The 23,407-nt window shown below is 49.7% G+C and overlaps 8 protein-coding genes across 8 annotated transcripts; 6 read left to right on the top strand and 2 right to left on the bottom strand.

Annotated features, from left to right (window-relative positions):
• Positions 1–205: 205 nt before the first annotated feature.
• Positions 206–3,049, bottom strand: YALI1_C10497g (uncharacterized protein; the record flags this gene model as incomplete). Its single annotated transcript, XM_501576.3, has 1 exon — positions 206–3,049. The coding sequence occupies one exon, from the start codon at positions 3,047–3,049 to the stop codon at positions 206–208; it is 2,844 nt and encodes a 947-aa protein (XP_501576.2).
• A 499-nt stretch (positions 3,050–3,548) lies between these two features.
• On the top strand, positions 3,549–4,247 carry YALI1_C10492g (mitochondrial 37S ribosomal protein uS17m; the record flags this gene model as incomplete). Its single annotated transcript, XM_501575.3, has 1 exon — positions 3,549–4,247. The coding sequence occupies one exon, from the start codon at positions 3,549–3,551 to the stop codon at positions 4,245–4,247; it is 699 nt and encodes a 232-aa protein (XP_501575.1).
• A 442-nt stretch (positions 4,248–4,689) lies between these two features.
• YALI1_C10480g (uncharacterized protein) lies at positions 4,690–5,598 on the top strand (the record flags this gene model as incomplete). Its single annotated transcript, XM_501574.3, has 1 exon — positions 4,690–5,598. The coding sequence occupies one exon, from the start codon at positions 4,690–4,692 to the stop codon at positions 5,596–5,598; it is 909 nt and encodes a 302-aa protein (XP_501574.1).
• An 882-nt stretch (positions 5,599–6,480) lies between these two features.
• Positions 6,481–8,943, top strand: YALI1_C10463g (uncharacterized protein; the record flags this gene model as incomplete). Its single annotated transcript, XM_501573.3, has 1 exon — positions 6,481–8,943. The coding sequence occupies one exon, from the start codon at positions 6,481–6,483 to the stop codon at positions 8,941–8,943; it is 2,463 nt and encodes an 820-aa protein (XP_501573.3).
• A 3,533-nt stretch (positions 8,944–12,476) lies between these two features.
• Positions 12,477–14,264, bottom strand: YALI1_C10385g (uncharacterized protein; the record flags this gene model as incomplete). Its single annotated transcript, XM_501572.3, has 1 exon — positions 12,477–14,264. One exon carries the CDS (start codon positions 14,262–14,264, stop codon positions 12,477–12,479), a length of 1,788 nt encoding a protein of 595 aa, XP_501572.2.
• A 63-nt stretch (positions 14,265–14,327) lies between these two features.
• YALI1_C10382g (uncharacterized protein) lies at positions 14,328–14,626 on the top strand (the record flags this gene model as incomplete). The annotated part of the gene is made up of 2 exons (XM_068282242.1): positions 14,328–14,492; positions 14,540–14,626. The coding sequence occupies 2 exons, from the start codon at positions 14,328–14,330 to the stop codon at positions 14,624–14,626; spliced, it is 252 nt and encodes an 83-aa protein (XP_068138343.1).
• Positions 14,627–18,225: 3,599 nt separating this feature from the next.
• On the top strand, positions 18,226–20,100 carry YALI1_C10345g (uncharacterized protein; the record flags this gene model as incomplete). Its single annotated transcript, XM_501571.2, has 1 exon — positions 18,226–20,100. One exon carries the CDS (start codon positions 18,226–18,228, stop codon positions 20,098–20,100), a length of 1,875 nt encoding a protein of 624 aa, XP_501571.2.
• Positions 20,101–20,931: 831 nt separating this feature from the next.
• Positions 20,932–22,515, top strand: YALI1_C10318g (uncharacterized protein; the record flags this gene model as incomplete). Its single annotated transcript, XM_501569.3, has 1 exon — positions 20,932–22,515. One exon carries the CDS (start codon positions 20,932–20,934, stop codon positions 22,513–22,515), a length of 1,584 nt encoding a protein of 527 aa, XP_501569.3.
• Between the last annotated feature and the right edge of the window lie 892 nt (positions 22,516–23,407).

The following is a 23,407-nucleotide window of genomic DNA, read 5'->3' as shown; positions in this document are numbered from 1 at the left end:
CAGTATGAGACCAGGGCACCCTCTTTTCCCCCGACATTTTTCTTTGAAATCGCTACTTTCAAATCAAGAACATCCAAGGAGGATGCTTGTGTGAATTGTACCCCGAGCTTCGACATTGGGCAGCGAGAACGTGTACATCTAACAGATTCAAATACTTTGGCAACATGTATACAATTATCATTCTATACTAATATACATGATTCATTCAACTCGCAGTGGCATGGGAAATGTACTCCAGAATCTCCTTGCAGTAACCCTTAACAACATCGTCGGCATCATTGTCATACACGTGTTGAGCCTGGGTTTTGATCTGATCCCAATGATTACCGTTCATATACATTGTGAGTGTAACCAACAGTCTAGCTGCAGCTCTTCTGACGTCAATATCGCCATGCTCATGTTTAAGCACACCCAGAGCGACGTCAAAAGCATCACCTTCAGAGGTGTAGAGACCCTCGTTTCGTTCGCACAGAATCGAGATTAGAGACAGAGCAGAAATGCGCACTTCGTTCTCGTACTGGTTATCGGGTCGAATAATCTGGAACAGTTTGGGAGCCAGAATGTTGACGTATCGACGGTCAGCAGCCAGACGCTCAATAGCCTTGGCCAATCCTTCTCCCAGCTTGAGACGCACTCCTTCAGCCATCTTCTTGTCCGTGTAAATGCCGGCAAAGGTCTCCAATCCATCAGGATACCTTTCAATGCAAATCTCAACCATCTTAACACAGTTCAGGTATATATACGAGTCATCATCAGCCAAGTTTTTCAAAAGAATAGGCATCACTTGTGCAAGAGTTACGTGATTGCTCTTGATGGCCCAGATGAGTTTCTGCAGACCCTGCGCTCTGATAGGGATCATAGAATCGTCAAGCATATCCATAACCTGTTTCATGGAGAACTCAGAGATATGAGACTGTTTAACAGAGTCCAGGAATGTTTGGCAAGTCTGTTGTAACGAAGGATCTCGCTTCATGAGCTGTTCCACCACAGGAATGGCGTCCGAGACGTTTGCATCTTCCAGAGCTAAAGCCGCAAGAATGTCAAGAGACGACTTGACCATGCTTTCCTCTCCCTCCATCTCATCATCCGAATCTGCCATATCGTCGTCTGAATCATCATAGACTGGAGCCTTCTGTTTCTCGTATCCCTCTAGCAGCTTGATGACTAGCTCGACAATCTTTTCAGGACTCTTGGCAATCAGACCCTTGTGACCCATCATCAAACCCTCCATGAGCTTCGCATTGATCAGCTGGCCAATAGGATCTCCCTCATCAGTCTGAGAATGCTCCAGGTATCTCACCAGAGTCTCAGTGAACATGTTAGACACCACCTGAGGGTTTTTTGCCTCTCCTAGAAGGCGCACAAACAAACTCACCCGATCATCAACCTCCGACAGAATAGACATGGGTGAAGTAGAAGCCTCTGAGACTCGCCGGAGCTCCAATCGACCGTCCCCGTCTGCGTGAAAGTCTGTCTGGTAGATTCCAGTCTGTCCGAGGTTGTTGTAGATCTGTCTGAGAGTGTTATCGACAGTCACAAGTCGCTGCTTGCTGATATACTCGGCAAGGAAACGGTACATTCGCGGTTGCAACTTCTGTTTGTGTTCCGAGTATGCATAGTACCACAGGTTGGTGCTGATCTTGTCCATGATGTCTGTCGTGGGTTGTTCCACTCGAAGGAGGTTGTAGAGAGTAACGAGAGCCTGCTCGAGCTGTTTGGAAGAAATAACCACGTGGTTGAGTTCCACAGAATCAATCTTTTCCCGCGATGGTCTAAACACATTGAGAACATGGTTGTTGATCTCAAACTGCACGATTTTGTGGAACTTGGGCATGTCGTACAACTTTGCGACAAAGTCGACCACAAATTTGGACGAGTCCGTATCTGAGGCCAACGTCAAAATGTGTCGAATTTGCCCAAAGACGGACTGGAAGAAGTCTCGGGGAGGAACACCCTTTGGAACAGCCGTCAGCACCTGAACCACCTTCTCCATCAGCAGGTTCTTACTGCTATCTCCTGAGGTAAGCACAAAGTCAATGAAAGAAGCGACTCCATCTGGTCGCATGGGAAGAGTCGACAGTGTAGAAGTGACCAACGGATGGTTCTTGGCCAATCTAGTCAGAATACTGTACAGCTGGTACGTATCAATCTTGTCCATAAAGTCAGCCCTCTTGAGCGTTGACGCCAACAAAAACACATCTCCATAGTACCCTGCTCTTAGAATAAGTCCTCCCACATCTCCACCGTCGTTGATGAGTTCAGAAATGCCATTGTATGTGATTTCTGCCAAGATCGGGTCTTGCTCTGTCGTAGAAGGACGTAATCGTGTTCGTTTCTCCAAGTCAGACCGTAGAGAAGGGTCCAGACCTCCATATAGACCCTCAACAACCACCATGTTCAGAATCTTGTGCACCGTTTTCATGTCGTTCAAACTGATGGAAATAATGTCCTTGTTGTGGACTGTAGCATTGGCTCTCATCTGGATCAGGTTCAGTACTGATAACAAGATAGTCACAGCAGATGGACGGAAGTCGGGCACAGACTTGCGCTTCTTGTGGCAATTACCCTCCTCCGAATCTTCGTCCCCCTTGGCAGATGTCAAATAGTACCGTTTGATGTCGGGATCCACCTCGGGACCGAACTGGTACTGGCAGATTGCTGTAACGTTGATCTTGTTGTCCATAACACCGATTTCGGCCAGGTTTTCTGCGTCCTTCAATACAGCATCTAGCGCCATCGATTCCTTTGCCGTGGGCACCGCTGTCTTCTCTAGATCCTCCAGATCTTCCACCTTCAGGTTCTGCACCTTCTTCTGGATATCGTCGTCTATCTCCATTTCAATGTCCTTGTCCGATCTGACCTGTGCTGTGGTGTGCCCGGGTTTTAGCTGGGGTTTGGTTGTCGTTTCATCATCGAAGATCTCTTCAATTTTCATGGCCGTAGGTGTGTGGGTACAACTTGAGAGAGCCAGATCGTCTTGCCATTTCGTACCTACGATGCTTGCATGCTGCCTTAGAGCTGCTGCATAGAGTTTACAGTTGATGGCCATGTGTGACGGCTTCCAAGGTGTGTCCTGTGTGTCGTGAGGGACTAAAACCGCCTACCCAGTGATGAATGGACGGTGCGTAGAGGGATACAAAAGTTTTCAAATTGCAATCGAATGGTTATTGATGAAGATGGAGGGAGTGTCGGCTGTGTCATTTCCTCAAGTGTCTAGTTGGGAGTTACTGTTATTACAGTTACATTATTAGTTGAAAACAAAACTACAACAACGAGTCCATAATGTGTCTGCCGAACAAGTGGATCACATATTTAACATGCGAGTATGCTAAGAAGCGTTTTCTTAATCTACCAATTAGAAACAATTGCCGGTTCGGACCCTGCCACATCTCCCCTTAATCTACCCTTATCCCAATTCGAACTGGCGACATTGCACCAACGTTATTTGGCACCACCCCAAATCGAACCCACGACCCTCCCTGCAAGTGAAATTTCATCCTTTACAAACCCGTCTCAAGGTACTGTCACCACGACATTTCCACACTACAATGAGCACAGCATTTTCCCACGCGCGAGGCCGACAGAGCTTTGTCGGCGTGGTGACCCGACTCGGTCCTAAGGGCTCCAAGTCCATCAAGGTGCGAGTCACCCGTCGAAAGTACATGCCCGCCATTCTCAAGGAGATCAACTTCCACCGAGACTTTTACACCCACGACGAGATGATGGCCTGCCAGGAGGGTGATGTGGTTCGAATCGAGCAGTGCCGACCCATTTCCAAGACCAAGCACTTTGCTGTTGCAGAAATCAAATCCGCTCAGGGTCAGGAGTGGCTCGCGTACCAGAAGGCAGCCCCCGGCCTTGTCGAGGAAGACAACAAGAAGCGAACCATGCAGTTCAACCAGGACAAGGAGCAGGGAGAGGAGGTCTCAGCTCTGTCTGTGCTGGAGCAGCTGCGACAGGTCGCTGAGTACGAGTGGAAGGGTCCCCGAGATCAGGCTCACGAGGACCAGGTCAAGCAGATCAAACAGCACTACGGCATTGATTCGTGGCCCCCGAACAAGCCCATCGCCAACCTCTCTCTGGAGGTGCTGCGAAACGAGTTTTCCAAGACCCATAGCCTGGTCCAGGCCACCCACATGCTTCAAAACGAGCCTGCCAAGGCCGAGGAGATGCTCCAGGAGCTGGGTTTCTCTGGCAAGGGCTTTTCTCAGAAGCGAAACATCCTTGCCAAGGCCCTGAGACGGTGAGCGGGGATGATAATGACGTTTTCGGTGAAGACGACCAGAGTTGTAAATAATAAAATGTATATACTGATGGAAGAAGGAGGTGTAGCGACAAAAAGAATGCGAGCTGCTGAAAGCTTCTGATTTAGCAAACTAAGTAAATCATGCCTAGGACAGTCCCCGTTGGACTCTCAGATTCATATTGTATCCGTTTCAAACAATTGTGAAGACGCGAGCGAACCACTCAGATCGTTGTAAGTACACTGCAGGTAACACGATACCTCCAAGTCCGAAAGAAGAGATTTGAAAAAAGATAAAAGAAGGCGCATGAGCTATCGCTGCTCATCACATGTGTGTAATATCCTGTCTCTAGCCCCTCTCACTTTCATTCTACACCCTCCGACTTTTCAAATTAAGTTCACTATCTACTCTTAACAATGACGTCTAAAATTTATTTCATCTCCACATGCTCTACCATATCAAGTTCCTCAAAGTCCCCACGGCGACAAAAGAGGGATACAAAAGCGTACTCTCGCTCAGCAACGACCTGGGTGACGCCCTGTTCCACGGATCAGCTGAGATTGGCATTGAGGTGGGAAAGAGGAGAAGCAAAGTGACATGGTCTCCAGGAGACAGATCCGTGACTGTCATAACAGCTCCCGGACCTATTTTTCGAGCCACAGTGCTGTCATCGCGCGATGACCTCTTTCCAGACCAGCCCGCTCGGTTCCTCGATCTTTACGCCCAGGCCGTCAATGGCAAGTTCCCTGCCAAGTCGATTCGAAAATTCGACTCCATTCCTCTCACCATTAAGGAAGACACAGGAAACAGTATAGCTCGTCACGTGTGGGACGCAGGCGTCACTCTGGCTCATACGCTTACCAAGGAGCGAATCTATGAGCAGATCACCGGTAAAGATTCCAGCCAGCAGGTGGGCATTTTGGAGCTAGGTGCAGGATGTGGAATTGTTGGGTTAGCGGTGGAAAAGCATCTGGGAGGTCAGGGAAGTTTGATTTTGTCTGATCTGGAGGAGGCTCGAGAGTGTGCCGAGGAGAGTATCGCGCTGAACAATTCGTCTGCCTCGTTTATGGCTCTTGATTGGGCTGATGAGGATGTTTCTCAGTTGACCAATCTTGATCTCATTATTGTGGCTGATTGCACGTACAATATGGACATGTACGAGACTTTGGTTGCTTGCTTGGAACGTCTTTTAAAGGCAAACCCCTCAGCAAAGGTGGTTATTGGACACAAGATGCGTAACGAGCAGGAATCTGAATTCTTTGAGATGCTTGAGCAGCGGTTGAAGGTTGAGCGGGACTCGACAGAAAGTGTGGGAGTGCAAGTGCGGGTTGTGGTTGCTAAAATGAAGGAGTGATTACGAAAGAAGGATTGGTTACCAAGGATCGGTACGTATTTATTTGAAGACAACGATGAAAAAGAATGCTTGCAGTATTTGGGATTTGTTAGATTTTTAGTTGAGAACCTTTAGCATGTGTTTTTTTTGATATTTATAAATTTGTTGATACCTAAATTAGGTTACTTTAAAGATGGTAGTTGTCCGGGACTGGGCTAAGATACCATCTCAATTATCACCTTTGATGCAAATTATTGCGGGAATTATTCGAGGAATCAACTTACCCATGCATTTTCTACTGATTTAGTGCTTATCCTCTCATCTCCGCTCACGAAAAAACATCCCTTTGGCACACCCTCTGAGTAGTTCTGGACATGCAGCGACTAAGTAAGTCCGACAGAACGAAGCCGAAATTTCCGAGGTGTGTTGAGGGATTTAAATGAAATCTTTTCAGCCACTTCTTCTGTCAGATCAAACATTCCGCGACGTTTCTAATCACGTGACATCCCACCTCCGCCAATGACTCCTGACATATCTCACAGTACATGTTGTCTTATCCTCAGACTCTGTCTCAACCGCCGTCAGCTCGTGAGTTAATTTTGGCCTCCCTTGATAGTCGTGTGTTGTATTACAGTAGCTAGAAGGAATGTGGAAATGATACGAGTAGGAGAGGTATTGTATAAGTTGCTACACAGAGTCTGTCACAAAACCAATCTGAGAATATATATATTTCTTGTCTGCTTCCTCCCAATCAGGCTGTGCAAAAATACGCCATGACCCCCTTTCTCACCGTACACCAGACCACCACCACCTCTGCTTCTTAGGTGCACTGCATAATCCCGAAACCTAGCTTTGCACAACACTTCAGCTAGACCAAACACGACACTCTACCCACAGAAACACATGTCTGCACCATTGGATCCTGTGTTTGACCCCTGGGGTGGCGGAGGAGGCGCGAATGCTGCTGTGGCGGCTCCGCTACCGCCTCTTTCTTCAGCTCCAGCTCCACAAAAAGGCACCGACACGGAAACATACAAAGAGATGGTCAGCGTTAAGGAACATCTGGCTCGTCTGGAATTGGACTCGGAGGAGATTGTGGAGGACGAGGAGCTGACTGCCAGCGATAAGTCGGAGCAGCTGCAGCTTCTGCTGTTTTCTGCGTCCAGCAACGGCAATTTGGACGCCACTCGCGACCTTCTGGACAAGCGTGATCAGTACGGAATCGATATGGACGCCACCGACGACAATGGCAATAGCGCGCTCAACTACGCCGCGTGTTTTGGCCACGACAAGATTGTGCAGGAATTAATAGCCTATGGGGCGAATGTGGAAACCGAAGACAAGTTCTCGTACACACCGCTAATGTGGGCCATTCAGAATGGGCATTTCAACATTGTACGGGATCTGCTGGACGCCGGAGCAGACCCAGCCAAAAACACAGGGTGTGGAAAAAACGCCCTTGGGTTTGTGACCGACGGGTCTACTATCCACCTGTATCTCAAGGGAAGAGGCCTGATGGACGATAGCAACGAAAGTGGCGACTTTTACCAGTCGGGTATCATGGGCGCAGAAGTGGCGACCGACGAGATTGTCATGGAGTCGGCATACAACTTTGACGTGCGGCTGGACAAGCTGCAGGGCGACAGTGATGAGGAGAAGGACGACGACGATGACGACGGATTAGACGCCATGGAGGACTCCTTCAGTGACACATTCAACTGGTCGCGGTGTCTGCCGGACCAAATGTTTGTCTTCTCCACTAAGGACATTCCCCAGATCCTCGACATAGTCATCACCAACATCGAGCCCCAGAGAAACCATACACAGAAGCCCATTCCGGCGAACATGCTCTTTTTGTGTGCCCGGTACGCGCATTACACTCTAGACAACAAGGATGTGGTCGCAGCAGTCATGAACCCTGCTATCGGACGAATCAAGGCCAAGGTGGAGGCTAAGGCTACGGATATGGTGACTCTGGCCTTTTGGCTCTCTAATGCATCTCTGTTGCTGTACTATTTCCGACGAGACGCAGAGCTGCAAAAGGTGGAATACACCAAGACACAGGCCGATCTGGCTTCACTGTGCAACGACATTCATGTTTTGATTTGCCAGGATTGCGAGCGACGTCTGGAGCCCCTTTTGGACACTTGCATTTTGGATCATGAGACCATCCCCGGTCTGGACGCGATCAACTACAAACACGAGTGGAAGCTCTTCAAGAAAAAGCACAAAGAGAAAAGTCATCAGGAGGAGATGGAGGAGCAGATGCGTCCACTTTCCCCACATAGAAAGGCGCTGCCAAGTCCACGCAACGTGACGTCAATTCTGTCTTCCGTGCTCTTTATTCTTGACCTGTTTGAGATCCATCCCATTCTGACTCAGCAGATTGTTTCTCAGCTGCTGTTTTGGCTGGGCGCTGTGCTGTTCAATCGAGTGCTGACTAACCGGCGGTACCTGTCTCGATCACGTGCCATGCAAGTGCGTCTTAACGTGTCTGCTATCGAGGACTGGGCTCGTCAGAATGACCGCAAGTACGAGATGGTGGATGAGTTTGGTAACGGAAAGATCTATCCTTCCATTTCCGAGCTCTGTCGAAAGCATCTGGCATCACTGGTGCAGATGCTGCAGTGGCTGCAGTGTTTCACTGGCTTTGGAGACGATTTCACCAACGTCATTGCTACTCTACAACAGCTTACTGCTCTCAACCCATTCCAGTTGTTGCATGTGGCTAAAAAGTACAGACCCGAGGTGGACGAGAACGGACTGTCAAAGGACTACAAAAAGTACCTGCAAGAGCTTGCGGAGTCGTTCAAGCGTCGGGTCGAGAACAGAGACGTGCTCAAGGCTATCAAGAGTCACGATAGCGCCAAGAGCGCCAAGACTGCCAAGTCGGTAAAGTCTACAAAGTCGGAGGACCCCAAGGAGGGCAAGGAGAGCGGTGATGGTGCACGAGCTGAAGGTGATGCGTTCGAAGCCACCCCTCCTCCGCCCCAGAACCCTGCTGGACTCACAAACACGTCACAGTTGCCTCCAGAGTACTATGAGAATGACGATGGCAGCGAGCCCAACCTACTGCTGGATCCTACGCAGTTGCTACCCTTCTTGCTGCCTTCGTTGGCTGAGATGATTATAACATGGGGTGCTGTGGGCGGCCTTCGTCGAAAGCGGGCTCGACGGTATGAGCCTGTTCTTCCCGTCGAGTTTTTGGACTCGCTGGACTTTGGCGATGATGTTGGAGGAGGAATGGACGACCGAGACCACATGTTCAGTGTGTCAGAGCCACAGATGACGTCGGCTCGAGGCTGGGAGAAGGACAACAAGGATGAGGTGACCAAGGAGAACGATGAGTTTAACCCAAAGTGGTAGATAGCTGTGGTAATTAGCATAATGAAGTTGATAATAGCGCGCGAGGGAAGTACAACCAACGGATGACCACCGATGGTGGCTTATTGGTTCTGAACTAATGAAATGATATGGGGAGGCAAAGAATGTACGTGGCTGCTTCTCTATGCAGAAATTAGCAGTAATTGTGTAGATACTTCCCTCGTAGTGTATGATATAGCAGATCAGTGATAATGAGTAGCTTTAGAGCTCGATGATCGTATGTAATGTACCCCTTTCGGGGTTAACAAGGAACTTTCAGAGTGTTGGTCCAAATGTCTTGAACTGATTTGGTTATGATGTGATTCATATTCTCTCCTGGGTACTTTTGAATGGTTGCAGTACTCGTAGCAAGGGTCGTATTTTGCTTGTACGACACATTTATGAACGGTTATATCATCGAGAACCAATGAAATGACCCCCTTTTACGGCTCAAACTGTTATCACAACCCCATATTCATCTCAGCTACCAAGGGTCGCTGTTTCTACATGGGCCAGTCTCCCCACTATTTGGATCTCTTCAGACCGACCATATTGTCTGAACTCTGTGTACCTCTTGTAGTCCAAGAAGCGTCTCTATGGGTCTGAAGTGACTCTACGGGATTGGAACTGACGACCATGCCACCAGTAAGGTCCACCAACACGTCCACGAGATCTTTGTCATGTCAAAAAGGCCCCAGAAGCCACACGTTTGTGCATTTTTCCCTCCCTCGGGCCGTGTCTTTGACAGCAAGCCGAAGTAAGATTGATAGGCGTGATTTCCAGGTGCTGGGTGCTGCTTTGAAGTATCTTTTGCAGGGGCGCGGACCAGTTGGCGGAACGACGTTTGGGCACCACGAAGAGAGAGCAGAAAGGGGTCCATCAGTACTTTGAAGGGTTCATTAGATAGTGCTTGACGAAAAAGGCAAGTCGGGGCTTTTAATTTCCTCCTCGGCCACTTTTAGCGCTCCTTATTGCCCGTCGGAGGATGTGATGTCTGTTCCGGCGTGTCTCGGAGCTTGAGGGTGGCATTGTTCCCCCAGAAGATGCAACGAACCTTGTGAGGTGCCTCAGACCGTATTTAAAACGAGCTCTTCTTCCTCTTGACGACACGCCAGTACGAACGTCCATTCCGGTCCCGGACGACGGGCTCTGACAGACGTTGGCGACCGACACCACAACAACAACGTCTGCTAACATCGCCACTCTGGGCCAAAGCGCCGCGACTTTTTTCCCCCAGGTGGCGACAGTCGGACATTATTCCGCTGTCGACAAACCACCTCTTCCTTAAAACCCATTGCTGCTCCTTGATTCCTCAGTTCTTTGCACTGATGCCCCACATGTTCGCCTATTTGTCCACTCCATTTATTGTCATTCAAGACACTGAGCTCCTGCCGTACACATTTGCAGGCCACCACAGATGTGTTTCTTCCCACCAATGTCCCGGTTTGCGCGTAAACGTAATGATCCGCAGCCGGTTGGCAGGGCCGTAAAACCCCTTCTTGTTCTCTTTCCTGTTTCATATGGCTGTCCTGATGAGACGTATCCTGACTAGCGTCGAAACACTGCTGTGGCGAGTGTCGACAGCCAGCTAGTCCACGTAGACCAATTGTAGTGGTACAGTACAACTGATTCAAAGCTCGCGGTTCTATGCGAGAAGATCAGTAGTCACCAGTGAAGTGTTTCGGTCTAGAAGCGAATAGAGACACTGCGTCTATATATTCACTCTGGGAGTGGCTTCCTCACCTACAATACATAGCGATACGGGTTTACTTCTTGTACTTCCAGTGTACATTGCACCCCTGTCAACCCACCTTTATAAGCCTCAGATGTCTTCATCTTGACCAATATTTGCGCCATGGATAAACCGACTTCACAGAAACTACCACCACGCTCGTAAATAGATTTTAATACGATTTTCCACCAATTTTGAACAATGGTGGACATCTCCATACTGATCCACTTTTGACCATCCATCATCCCCGGGTTTTTTAGTTTTTGATTTTTCACAATCACGCACACCCTATTTTTCGCTCTCAACTAAAACCTCCAAAAAATCCCAACTACACTTGATGTTCAAACGCCGATACTTGAAAAGCCACAGACCTCAGAAATTGCTCTGCGGAACATAAGCATCAACTGTGTTGAATTGGCCCGTCATTTTTCGCATCGCAGTCCGCCCTCAACGGCGCTTTTACCTCTGCTTAGAGTTCAACGGTCATGTATGTACTGCTGCAGCAGTCTTTTTTCTTTGCGGGCCATTTTGCCCATTCTGCTCGTTCAGATAAAAAGTGCAAAAACAAAATACGAGAAAAAAATTCAAAAATGGGCGGAAAAATAAAGCGGAAAATACCAGCAGGGAACGAGCCAATTTTCAGAAGCCGAGCACAAAAGGGAATCCATTTGGCCGGATTGAGTTGATTAGACGAGTCGCCACGATTTTCGCCGAGGCAGCGACTGACATACGCCCTCCTGGAACAGATGAGTTCCTCCACCCTCGGAGACCTTCAGTATGTGAGTACAGTACATGCTGTAGTGGTACTTACCGGTACAGTACCAGTTCAAATACTGACATCAGTAAGTACATACAGTACATACCGCCTCCCGTATACACCCTTGGCCGTATTCCATAAGCTCTCGCGCCTTTCCCCTGAATCTGTGGACTCGTCGTCTTAATTTGTTGTGGAGCTCTGATGCGGATGACTCTTGGTATTCGGGCCGTTTGGGTACAGATGAATGTAAAAACGTGTTCTGGGGACAATCCAGGGGACTAGCAGAGTCGCGAGGCTTCTGGAGCCGGCTTTTGGCACGAATAAAATCAACTTGCCACTCGGATTTGAAATCCTCCTCCTCCTACAGGTGATCTTACACCTACAGAAGAACATCGCGTACCCTTTTTGTTGTTGTCCCACAGGGTAGCTACATGAGAGTGTAGATTCCTGCATCTTTGCCCAGGACTGACGATAATGACACGGCACTGTATATACAAACATGCAGAGCGTACAATACACCTGGTCAGTGAGTCTGTGGGACTGAACCTCAAAAAAACCCATAGATGGGGGTTGGTCATGATTGGCACCTGCACAGCACATTCTTGGGCGACAAACGAGCGGGTGAGACATAATAGACACAGGATATAAACAAACTCGCGTTATATCCGACAACAAAAAGGTACAAAGACATGCATCGGACTGCTTCCAAAGTCAATGTGTTTGTGCGAGCACAGGGCCATCTCCAACTCGAGGTGTACAGGTGGGCATGCAATACGAAAGTGTATGAAGTGTATCACTTGCAAATGGGAGAGGGGAAAACCAAAAGGAAGCCGGATCCGGAATGCTTAGAGCGTTGCCGGAGAAGTCACGTGACGAAGGAAGAAGACGGTGGTCACGTTTGAAGTTTCTCCCGCGCCAATTGCAGCCCTTGCTCCTTTGCTCCCTCCGGCTCAAACAAAGAAAGCACTGTACAAAGTCTACCCTGTGTGATATTACTGTATTCTTTTTCGCAGATCTATATTCTATTTTATGTTAATTCATGCAAGTTTACCAAGGGAAGAACTCACTTGGCGGCGGTCCCTCAGGAACCATGTTGGGATGGACGTTGATGCGTGGAGATTGGGAGAGTGGTTGTTGTGAGTGGTTTGGGCTGGGACGGGGGTAAGGCTCATTCATCAGACCTACCGTTGTAGTTCCAGGACCATGTAGAGTGCCTACTGGAGGTGGATACGACCCCGGGTGAGGGTGAGGCAACGGTGCTGGTGCAGCTAAGCCCTGCGGTGTGGAGTTTCCATTGATAGGAGGGGTAGGGTAGATGGGCCTGTTTGAAGAAAACCCGCCCAGCCCATCAATGGGGCTGTTGGACGAGCCGCTCTCGGCGTCACTGCCCACCCCGGTGTTCAGCCTTGCTCCTCCGTAGTCTATCAGTCCACTGTTAGTAGTATTGTCCGACGAGGACTCTTCGTTTTTGATAACTCGATCCGGCACCAGTTTTGGCAGCAGTCGCTGTGCAGCCTGTAGCAGTACACTGAGGTGCTGAGAGGTCTGTAATTGCGACATGAGCATGAGAATTCGATGCAAATGTGCCGGGATACCAAACTGTTCCGCGTGAGCAGCAGTCTGGAACACTGTAGCAACTGTCATACCAATGTCATAGATCTTGAGCATCATGCCTGCTCCATGGGCCTGGATGGTCTGGATGGGAACAGAGTCGGCAATAGCGACCACATTTTTGGCGATATCTGCAGGTTGCTGGACCCCGTAGGGAGCCAGACGCCAAAGCAGAAGGCGGATCCACTGATCGGTGATAAGAATGTCGGATCGTTGCACAGGCGAGCAGGGAATCAGAGGACTGGCCTGGTTGGCATGATGGTACTGCAACAGTCGCTGGACAGTCTGGGTATGTTGAGGGTTAGTATTTGGAGATCCGGCTGGGCTGGAAGCTGCGTTTCCGTCTCTCCACAACTTGAAGAAGGTTGGAGAGAAGACGGAGAAGGACTTTACCAGTTGAGTGAGACCAACAAACACCTCTCCTTCTGACTGAGGGTAGAGAGGCAGGTCTTGGCCTAGGGCTGCCGGGTAGTTGTGTTGTAATGCAAATCCTCGTTCAGAAACATAGAGACACCAGAACATGGTGCGGAAGGGCTCCAGGATGACGGGGTCGTTTTTGTAAAAGTCCTCTCTATCTATTCCTGCAGTTTGGGCCGCGGAAATGGCCTGTCTAAGATAATGGAAGGCGCGAGATGGCATTTCCAATTGGCAAAAGGTGCCGTAAAGGTTGAATTGGGTAATAATGGAGTTAACTGTGATGGTCTGATTAGCCAACTGTCTATGATCCCCGCTAGTCAGCAGTGCCGTTTCCTCGGCATGGACGGCATCGCAGACGATTCGCACAATCTGCAGCACGTTCTGGGTTCTTGACGAAGGCGTTGTCACCTCCAGATCAAGCATATCCCCCATGGCCATGGCCACTATCGACATGACCAAAGCAAAGGTTTCCGATGTGGGCTCCCGAGTGAGGTAGGAGTAGACCTCCGCCTCATCCAACACGGGGGTGACTGGATAGTAGTTGGCAAAGTAGTGCTTGAGAGCACGGTCCATGAGCGGCCGGGAGACTACATTCCAAGAGAGCTTCTCTGGGGCGGTGGGATCGGCCTGATCCAGACCCAGTCTCAGTTTGTTGAGAATGCTGGCGCTCTTGCCTCCGACCTTGGGGCCCTTTTTACGGGGAACGTGGTTGTAGGTACACGTGAGTTTGGAGGTGACGCATCCTTTACACGGCAGTTGGCTATCGCATTTGACCTTTCTCGCTCGGCAGCAGTCGCAAGCTCGCATTCAGAGCATGTAATGGTGGGCGGTTGGTAGGCGGCCCGAGAAATAGCGAAAACCTTTCACTCCATGTGGACGAAGACCCGTATATATATCATCTGTGTGGATTTGGTTAAACTTATACCCAGAGGCCTGAAACAATGCATAACAAAGGTGTGTGGATTTGGTGGTCCGAATCATAAAAGAAGAAAAAGAGAAACAAGGTTGGTGTTGCATTACATCTTTTCTGCCGCTGTTCTTCTCTAGGTTTCTGATTATCGATGGGAACCCGGGTTTTGGAGGGGGGGTTGTATCTCTGCTCGATCGATGATCACCGAGCTATGTTCCACCGCCGTTGGCCAGCGTTTTGGGCGGGAAAGGTGGTGTAAAAGTTGGATCCTACTCTTCTGCCACCGGAGTTGATTCGACAGATATCCCACACGCACCTCTACCATTCCCTATGGCCTTGCCCTAGGTTCTCCTCGGGTTGGCTCCGGGATCATCTGGTCTCACATCCAGGGCCCAACTCTGAATGTATTAGCGCCATCGGTCAGCTCGATGCCCGCGATGGGTTCCTTCTTTCTCCATCGCAACTTTAGGATCCCCTAGCTCGGGGTCATTGGTGTGCAACAGGCCCGCTGATCGATCGCGCGTCGCCCCCCCCCCCCCCCCCCCCCCAAAATGGTCCTCCAAGCGGCTGCGTTGTTCGGCTCCAAAATGGGTCGTTGGAGGGGCCGCCGGCATCTGTAAGAATGAGCTTTGCACTTTCTCCGCACCACACTCATGCTTTCTGGGCTTGGTGTAGACCATCGGCCCGTTACAGGCACACGCTGTAAAGAGGGAAACTCCGGCTGCTGTGGCGAAGGCGCCAAGGTTCAGACCCCCAAACTCTGGGCAGGTTAAGGAACACGGCATGCTTGGACGTGATGTGCCAATCAGCCGGACGTCTGCCAGTCTCCCACAGCGTAAAATTTCGCTTAGGCAGAGCAACTTTGATTGACAAGGAGAGTGGGCCAGACAAGGACAAGGGCATGTTTTACCTCCTCGAGGATAATTCTATAGCCGTGCAACAGACCTATAGAGCGATGACTATTACTTTTCGCTGTCTAGTCTGGAGTTTAACTGTATGGATCCAGCTACTGTAAGGAACGGCAGAGGGAAAATAGTATACTGTTATGAGCTGTGGAGGGAGGGGGCGGCAACATAGTGGAGAGGGAGGAAGAAACGGTCCGGTACAGTTTTAGTCAGCGGGCCCCGTTTCCGATGCTGGTCACACCACCTGGGCCGAGACATTCCTTTTTTCCCGCTCTATCCACCTCTGGCTCTGCCAACAAGTTTTCATTTTTCACTTTGCGTTTGTCTTTCATTTTCAAACCTCTCCCAAACTCATGGTTTCATACATGCACTCGATCGATGACCTCTCACTCAACACAGGGGCGGAGCTGGTGGCAAACCCACATTAGCTTTGTTCGACGCCTTTCCAATCAACCTAATAACTGTGACTTCGGGCAACCTCCTCGAACGGGGAATGTGCCCAACGGACCAAGGCGAGTGCACCACCCAAAGCCCCCATTTCTGTCTTGTTGGTCGTAGGAAGACCCACAATATGCTTGGTGCGCGTCACAAGTGCGGGACCTAGTCTTGGCTATCAACGCTACCTTTTCAACCACCAGTCAGGAGCTCCTGGTTGCCTGTGGTGAGCTACTTGTAGCTAGACCCCGTAGGTCTCTCAGCTCAAGGTTCCTATCCCAATCTTGGGCTCGGCTAATGCCCTCTCCATTTAGCCTTGAACAGCCTCTTAGGGCAAATGAAAAGATTAATCCAGCCTTGCGCAGCATCGAGGCGAAAATCTTGGTCATCAGAGGGCAAAATAAGACTTTGAGAGGGTATACAAACACAATTCAGATCCCTGCCGACCTCCATGCCTCTTTGGCGTCTCCAAAAACTAATTAGGGCATGATCCGGAGCGGCACGGCATTAGATCCGAGATGCCGTATGCAGCCGCCGTGTACTTATGTAATAGTACGGGTGCAAGTAGGTCTGTCCTAAGCTAACGAGAGCGCACAGCTCTACCGGGTAGTCAAATATCCATGGCAGAGTCGTGGTAGCTCACAGTACTGTACAGTACATACTTGTATAGCACCTGTATCGGCACCTGTACCGGCTCCCTACCCTTCTAATACCGCGTGCCGTTTACGTTCGAAACAAGACACTAGTATAGATACCAAGTTTGCAGGAAAGGTACCCTAGATTCCGCTAGATATACAGTAGACACTCGAATACAAGTCCAGACACTCCCGATGACATATGAAAAAAAGAATCAACCTCAACCTCATGAACCCCCCACGTCTGGCTGTCTCACCTGCCTGGGATATCGTACGACCCAAAAGTGCAAGTACAAGGGCTTCTAGAAGTCAGCAACCAGTTGGCAGCCCTTTGCTCCTAAGGTGTCTCGGAAAAAGCAATTTTTGGGTTCCCATAAGGAATGCAGTGGGTCTGCTGAGAAGATTCTCTACTGTGCAACTACCACGGAGCCAGTTTCTCATCTCTGGGATCACGTTATCTACATCCCCAGACGGAAACTTTTGCCGTGATGGAGTCTATCATGATATCATCTGTGAGTTGTGAGTTTTTGACAGCATACCTCAGGCATTATTCAAACAACTTGTGAGATCGGAAAAGAAAACAAGACAAGCTGGGCTGTGTTAAATGACCGAACAGGTGATACTTCTCTAGGGAAATGTCACTTTGGGTATTATAACAACTTTGGTTGTTTCGAAGTTCCATTTCAGCAAGTGTAATGTGAACCCAAGGAGCCGAGTAAACAAAATAAAAAATAAAAAAAAAGATGAGAGAGCTGAAATATAGATCAAAATTAAGTGATAGAAAGCCACTTGTACTGATGAAAGAGCATTTTTTATCTTATTACAGTAGACATCGAACCGAAAAGGGCAGACATTCCGTGAATTCCAGACATCTCCACGCTACTTTACCGTAATACAGTTGAAACCTGGATACAGTATGTCCTTGAGACATCATCCACACAAGCTGGATAATTTGGAGGCGGTCAGGGACAACAAAGGGAACATGTCTCTTCATTGTCGGTTGCTCTTCCGATTTCTCGCTTTCTCTCATTATTCCAACTGTAACAGATCTCTTCTTACATCAGCAGGCTTTTCATATAACTTCACCACATGCTGTGATGGTACGTTCATTTACCTCGTAGTGGATAGAGGAAGGATTAAACTGCTCATAATAGATGACTATATACCCCAACCAACTTCTACAGTTCAAAAAATACCTCATCGGAGCATTTTTTGGATGTTCTAAGCTCTTCCGCTTTTCGATCGGACTGAAGTCAGACGTCATGTTGAGTTCGCACGGCGCAGCCTTTCAGAACGGATATACTGGGTATTTGTCGAGAACTCGGGGCTCCATCCCATAGGCAAGAATATTCAGAGGTCTCCGTAAACAACTGTGCTTGGAACAGGTCAATGAGTCCTTCAATAGCTGACAAACTTTTGTTGAGAGCTGTAAACTGTGACCAACAAATGGGAACTAACTTAGTTGGGGAATACTGTAGTCACCAAATCTCACCCGGTGACCCAAAGAGAGGTCAAAGCACTGTGTCTGAAGGTAACAGTGATGTTAACGGGGACATATCAGCAGGAATTTTTCGGAGCCCTTCAAAACGGCTCCCAAACTTTCATCTCACTAGAATTACGGCATCTATCATGCTTACTAATGAGGTCAATAGCACTGGATAAATCTGTACTGTACTTGTAGCAGAACAGACGTTCGACTCTCAAACCAGGTCACGTGACCATCATCCATCCCCACGTCCGCGATTAATGGCTTATTCGCACCTCCAAGTCATTTACTCATAGCTCACTCGTCAAACCACGTGACGGTGATGCATCGCATGCACATGCAGGAGAGGTAGGCCGATTCTGGGGTATGTACGTTGATTATACACCCACCCCACACAATGAAAGTCACCGAGATCCGGAAACGGCAGTTTGAGGGTAACAACTACACAGTACACGATCTCGTAATCACAGGCACGTGCTCTCCCGAAACCGACACGCTGGAGGGTCTTGATTCCGAGGCCGTGGAGTACTCGGTAGATGCTCGGTTACTGGTTCCGAAATCACACTTTTCAGGTACACTTTTTGCCGAGGTGCCCAATCGAGGCACAGGATCGATTGATGAAGACGCTGCCAACACGACGGTGGCTGGTATGAACAAGGCCAAGCGGGGCCGGGGCGGATTTGTGGATTTGGCGCCTCTTATGAAGGCTGGTCATGCCGTTCTCAACCTCGGATGGCAGAATGATGTACCTTTGGCTGCTGGAAAGGGCTTCAAGCTGGGAAGTCGGTTTCCCGTGGCAACCAAGGATGGCAAACCTATCCAGCGGTATGTTCGTCAGGAGGTGAATGCTGCTTCTCGGTTTTTTGGAGCGTCTCGAACGTTTCCTGTGAATGGTCTGATTGATCTAGACTACAATTTGGCAGATAACGACTCTGTGAGGGTGTTTATGCGTCGGTTTGAAGAGGATAAGGGCGTCGAACTGCCTGCAGCAGCAGTGATTGTTTTGGGAAAGCGTCAGGTCAGGATCGTGTCTTCTACCCCTGTTCCTGAATCAGCCATTTTCGACATCCACTACCTCGCCACAGACGCCACAGTGTCTGGATTGGGCCTGGTGGCTTACAGAGATGTGCTTTCGTATGTCAAGTCCGGCAAGTTTGACGTGATCTCGCCTCGACACGTTGTTGCTTTCGGAGTCTCCCAAAGTGCTCGTTTTCTGCGGACCTTTCTCTACCACGGCTTCAACGTCGACCTGGGAGGCCTGAGGGTGCTCGATGGAGTTGTCAACTACATTGCTGGAGCTCGAAGGGGCGACTTTACTGGGATTTTTAACAACGCTGGCGCTGTATCCACTCAACAGTTCAATAAGCGAATCGGAGACAATAACTTTCCTTTTGCTTACGCCACAAGCACAGACGCTATTACGGGCAAGACGGACGGTATTCTACACAAGTACCCACCTCTACTGCAGCCCAAAATCATCCATGTTGATACTGATAACGATATGAGTGCTGGATTCGGATGGTTATGTACCACCCAAACCGACGGTAAGACCCCTGTTGACGAGCTGGATAACGTACGACATTACTTCCTGGCCGGATTGCAACACATTCCGTTTTTCAAACCCATCATTCCAGGAAAACGGTCCTCTAAGGGCTCCTCTGGTGTCACTCTTCACTACAACACCTTTCTCAAGGCGTCTCTATTGACAATGGCTGACTGGGTGGATGCTATCAAACTACCTCCCATGTCCCGGTATCCCACCTTGGCTGACGATTCTCTTGTTTCCCTGGCGGTTGCTCAACGTCTCTGGCCTCATATTGAAGGGGTTCCCTACTCTTCCGTTCGAAACGTGCCTTGTCATATCATCGAAACCGTCTCCAAGGACGTGGTTGTTCCTGCTGTGGTTGAAACATACCCCGTACTTACCCCTCCCGTCAACTCTGATGGAAACGAGACCTGTGGGGTTGTTCATCCTGCTATTCAGGTTCCTCTGGGAACATATTCAGGCCACTCTGTGGCTCGAAATGGTATCCAGACCTTCCTTGAGGGAGAATTCATACCCTTCAAGACCACTCGAGCCGAACGGTATGATGGATCTCGACTCATTGACTCTCGTCTAAGTGTAGAGGAACGTTACTCTGCCAGCTCTTATGCCACCCAGATTACTGCCGCTGCCAAGAAGCTCGTCAAGGAGGGTTTCCTGTTGGAGGAAGACATTCCCACTGTCACCAAGTTCGACAAGCGAGCCTTTGGTCCGGTTTCCAAGCTGTAGTTATATATATTAACGGGATTACCAAATCCGAACACTGTTGTATATATCTGCGGGTGTTTTGGTGTAGTGTATGTGATCCTGCATACATCTACAGTATGTTTGTACATATACAGACCTGATTGAGAAAGAACAAAAGTATTTATATACGAGTACACGATACAACTACAAACACAAGAATTGAAACACAACTGTGGTGCTCGTACACATACTGACACAGTCAAGTCCCTTTGAGACACATGTGCCCAACAGGTCCATTCACACCTGTCTCCGACCGGTCCAATGTCCTGTAACATGTCGGTAACATAAAGTCGCAACGCACACGGCATGCCTTAGGCTTGCCCTTATTTATATCTGTCTGTGTCTGTCGCTATTCAGTCTTTACGTATATATAAAAGCTGGCTCGCACCCCCACTTTATTTCTCTCTCACAAACACCCTCAACCCACGCCTCCCTGAAGAACGAGAACACAAACAACGTCCGCACGAAAAATGATGTCCGTCCTCTGGAACCGCAAAACCGTGGCGCAGGCGTGGGCCCAGCGCAGTCTGCCTTCTTCACTGGCCCATGTCACGTGGATCGACTTCACCGTCGGCTTCTCGGCGTTTCTCCTCGTGGCTGTCTACGAGTACTACCGTCGGTCTCAACCACAGACTCTGGTCGTGGAACAGGAGATCCCGGAACCGACAGTGGATATGCTGTGGCAATCGGTCGCCCACATTCCCTCAGTGTACAGTATCTGTTTGCTTTTGTGCCACTTCCGACTGATCCGCCCTCCGTTACTAACACAGATGCCTCAGAGAGGCCTTCCGTGACAACAGCAATGTCACCGGCATGCAACAACAAATCAACAAGTGCATTAACGAAATCGCCTCGCTGGCCAACCTCAGCCCTGAGTCTTCCCTGACCACAGCCACATCGCTGCTCCCCAGCCCAGGTCACAAAGTTGCCTTTGTCGTGCTCTGCACGCTCCAGCTGTCTTTGTGTCTCTACACTGCCTTCTTCCTCTCCAAGCGTCGAGGCACCATTAAGGACCTCCATTACGACGTCAAAGACGTCACCGAGTCCGTCGAGGAAGCATACTATCTCATCAACGAGCTCAACTCCCGTGTGGCCCAGAGCACCAAAGAGCAGCCGCAGTCACCCACCGGGGTGCTCGACAAACACAAGGAGCAATTGGTCGCCAACGTGTTGTCCAAGATGGAAGACAAGTTAACGCACCCAATCGAAGCCATCAAAACTCGTCTCACCGCTCTCGAGAACAATCTTGCTAGTCTTCAGCGGGCCAATTCCAACTTCAACCCGCGCGCTCCTCCTTATCGTGGTGGAGGCAAGCTCACCCGAGACCCGCGCGGCAACGAAAACTACCGCCACGGCAACGGTGGCGGGGACTTTCGTTCCTTTGATTCTCGAAACGACTCCCGCTTCAATGAGTCAAACTACTCTCTCGATTCTCGTCCCTGGAAGCCCTGGAACCGCACCGGTGGACGATCATATGCCAACTCCACCCCTACCTCTGCTCCCATCGAATTTTACGGGGAGAAGCGCTCTTTTGAGAAAATGGAGTGGGCAGATAAGCACAATGTGGCCAGTCCCGTTGTCACTTCCGTTGTCGAGCCCACCGCTGAGGTTATCCAGCCGGTTGCTCGTCCCGTCTCGGCGGTTCCAGTGCCTACCACCATCACTGGAGCTCCGTCACCTGCCACTCAGTCTGTCCCAAAGCTGGTGGTGAACTGCACGCCCCAGCAGAGCAAAAAGATCATCATCAAGGCTGGGGACCGGGAGTACGATCTGGCGAGTGCTGAGGGCCGTGAGCAATGGAGCTCTGTTGCCAAGCGTAACATTGCCAAGGCCATCACACTCCCCAGCCATGTACAGGTGCAAGATATTGCTCCACCTCCCCTGGCTCCTTTGCGAACAGCCAACACTCGGCCCCACACCATTGAGCTGTCACCTTTGACTTCCACCTATTCCTCTGAGACTGATGGCACCGAGGCTAGCAAGGCCTCGAAGCCCAAAGAGGGAGGTGTCACGCAGGAGGAGCGGCGCGCTGGTGGGCTCGATAATTACATCGAGTCCGTGGGTTCGCCGCAGAGTCCCAACGCCTCCCTGAGTCGAGGACTACAGCTCAAGCTCGAGGAGAATGTCTCCAAGAAGGAGAGCAGCGGCAGCATTGGCGATGCTTCCAACGGCGGTGTTGGCGGTGTTGGCGGTGTTAGCGGTGACGGTGAGAAGAAGCCCTACCGGCGGCTGTTTATCCCCGGCCGAGGTTGGGTGTCAGCTCGTCGTATTGCTATGGAGAAGGCCCAAGAGCAAGGGGGAGAAATCACCGGGTGCGACCGCCGAGACCTTGGCGCGTCTGCTTCCGATACTGATGTTCAGCCTCCTGTTGGCGAGAACACTGCTGTAGCTGCTTAGCCAGGGAATTTTTGGAACTTGTCTCCTCCGGGACTCGCCGGGGAGGTGTCTGCAAGTGTTGGTGTGTTGGCATGCACGTTGTACTGGAACTCCATCGAAAAAAACATGTACATAGCTCCATTCTAAAAAAGTCATGCTAATAGCTTTCTGTAGGCGAAGCAGCGTAGAGTGCAGTATAGGGGTTTGAAGGTGTACTATTTGTCATCAAGTCGTGTCTTTTACAGATTGAAGAGAAGGGGTTGGTTTCCCTATCTTTGTAATCTTGCATGCGGCTCAGAAATTCAAGTTCTGGGCACTTTAAAAAGGTGTTAGTGCATGCAGGATATGCAACTGACATGCACTGGGCCTTAACCGCGCGTCTTTAGCGGATATAACCGAGCAAAGGAGATGCGGACAGGGGAGAAAGAAAAAAAGAGCAAATAACACTGGAACACCTTTTGGCGCATTAGCACGACGGGGAATACAGATTGGCGGGCTGTTCCATGGTGTGGAAGTTGCAACTCGCCATTCAGATCGAATTAACGGCTCTGGAGGACACAGCGCATGGTGTATAGTCAGCAAGTCTGTATTTGCTCATCTGCGATACACAGCTCGGTTTATTTTCGTCTGTACTCGGTCTTGGGTGCGTCTATGTCCTTGCTTCTGTGGTAGTGAAGTCTCTTTGAAATTCATTTATCTCTTTCTGCAAAACCCGCTACCTGAATTCCCTCATTGGAACGGTTTTCCTGCAAGGCTTTCAGATTTCATCTCTCTATGCGGCTGGTCAATAGAGTGTCCGCCACCTTTACGAGGGGTTTGGGTGAGGGATTGGAGGGAAACCGTAATGATAATAGAATCAGGATGCGATTATAAGTATCCCGGGCTGTCGCTCCAATTGTTCGGTGCATTCTTC

Source organism: Yarrowia lipolytica, chromosome 1C (assembly GCF_001761485.1).
Source record: "Yarrowia lipolytica chromosome 1C, complete sequence".
In the NCBI taxonomy this organism is placed as follows: domain Eukaryota; kingdom Fungi; phylum Ascomycota; class Dipodascomycetes; order Dipodascales; genus Yarrowia; species Yarrowia lipolytica.
Note: the sequence above shows the minus strand (reverse complement) of the source record. Positions and strands in the feature narration are given on the sequence as shown.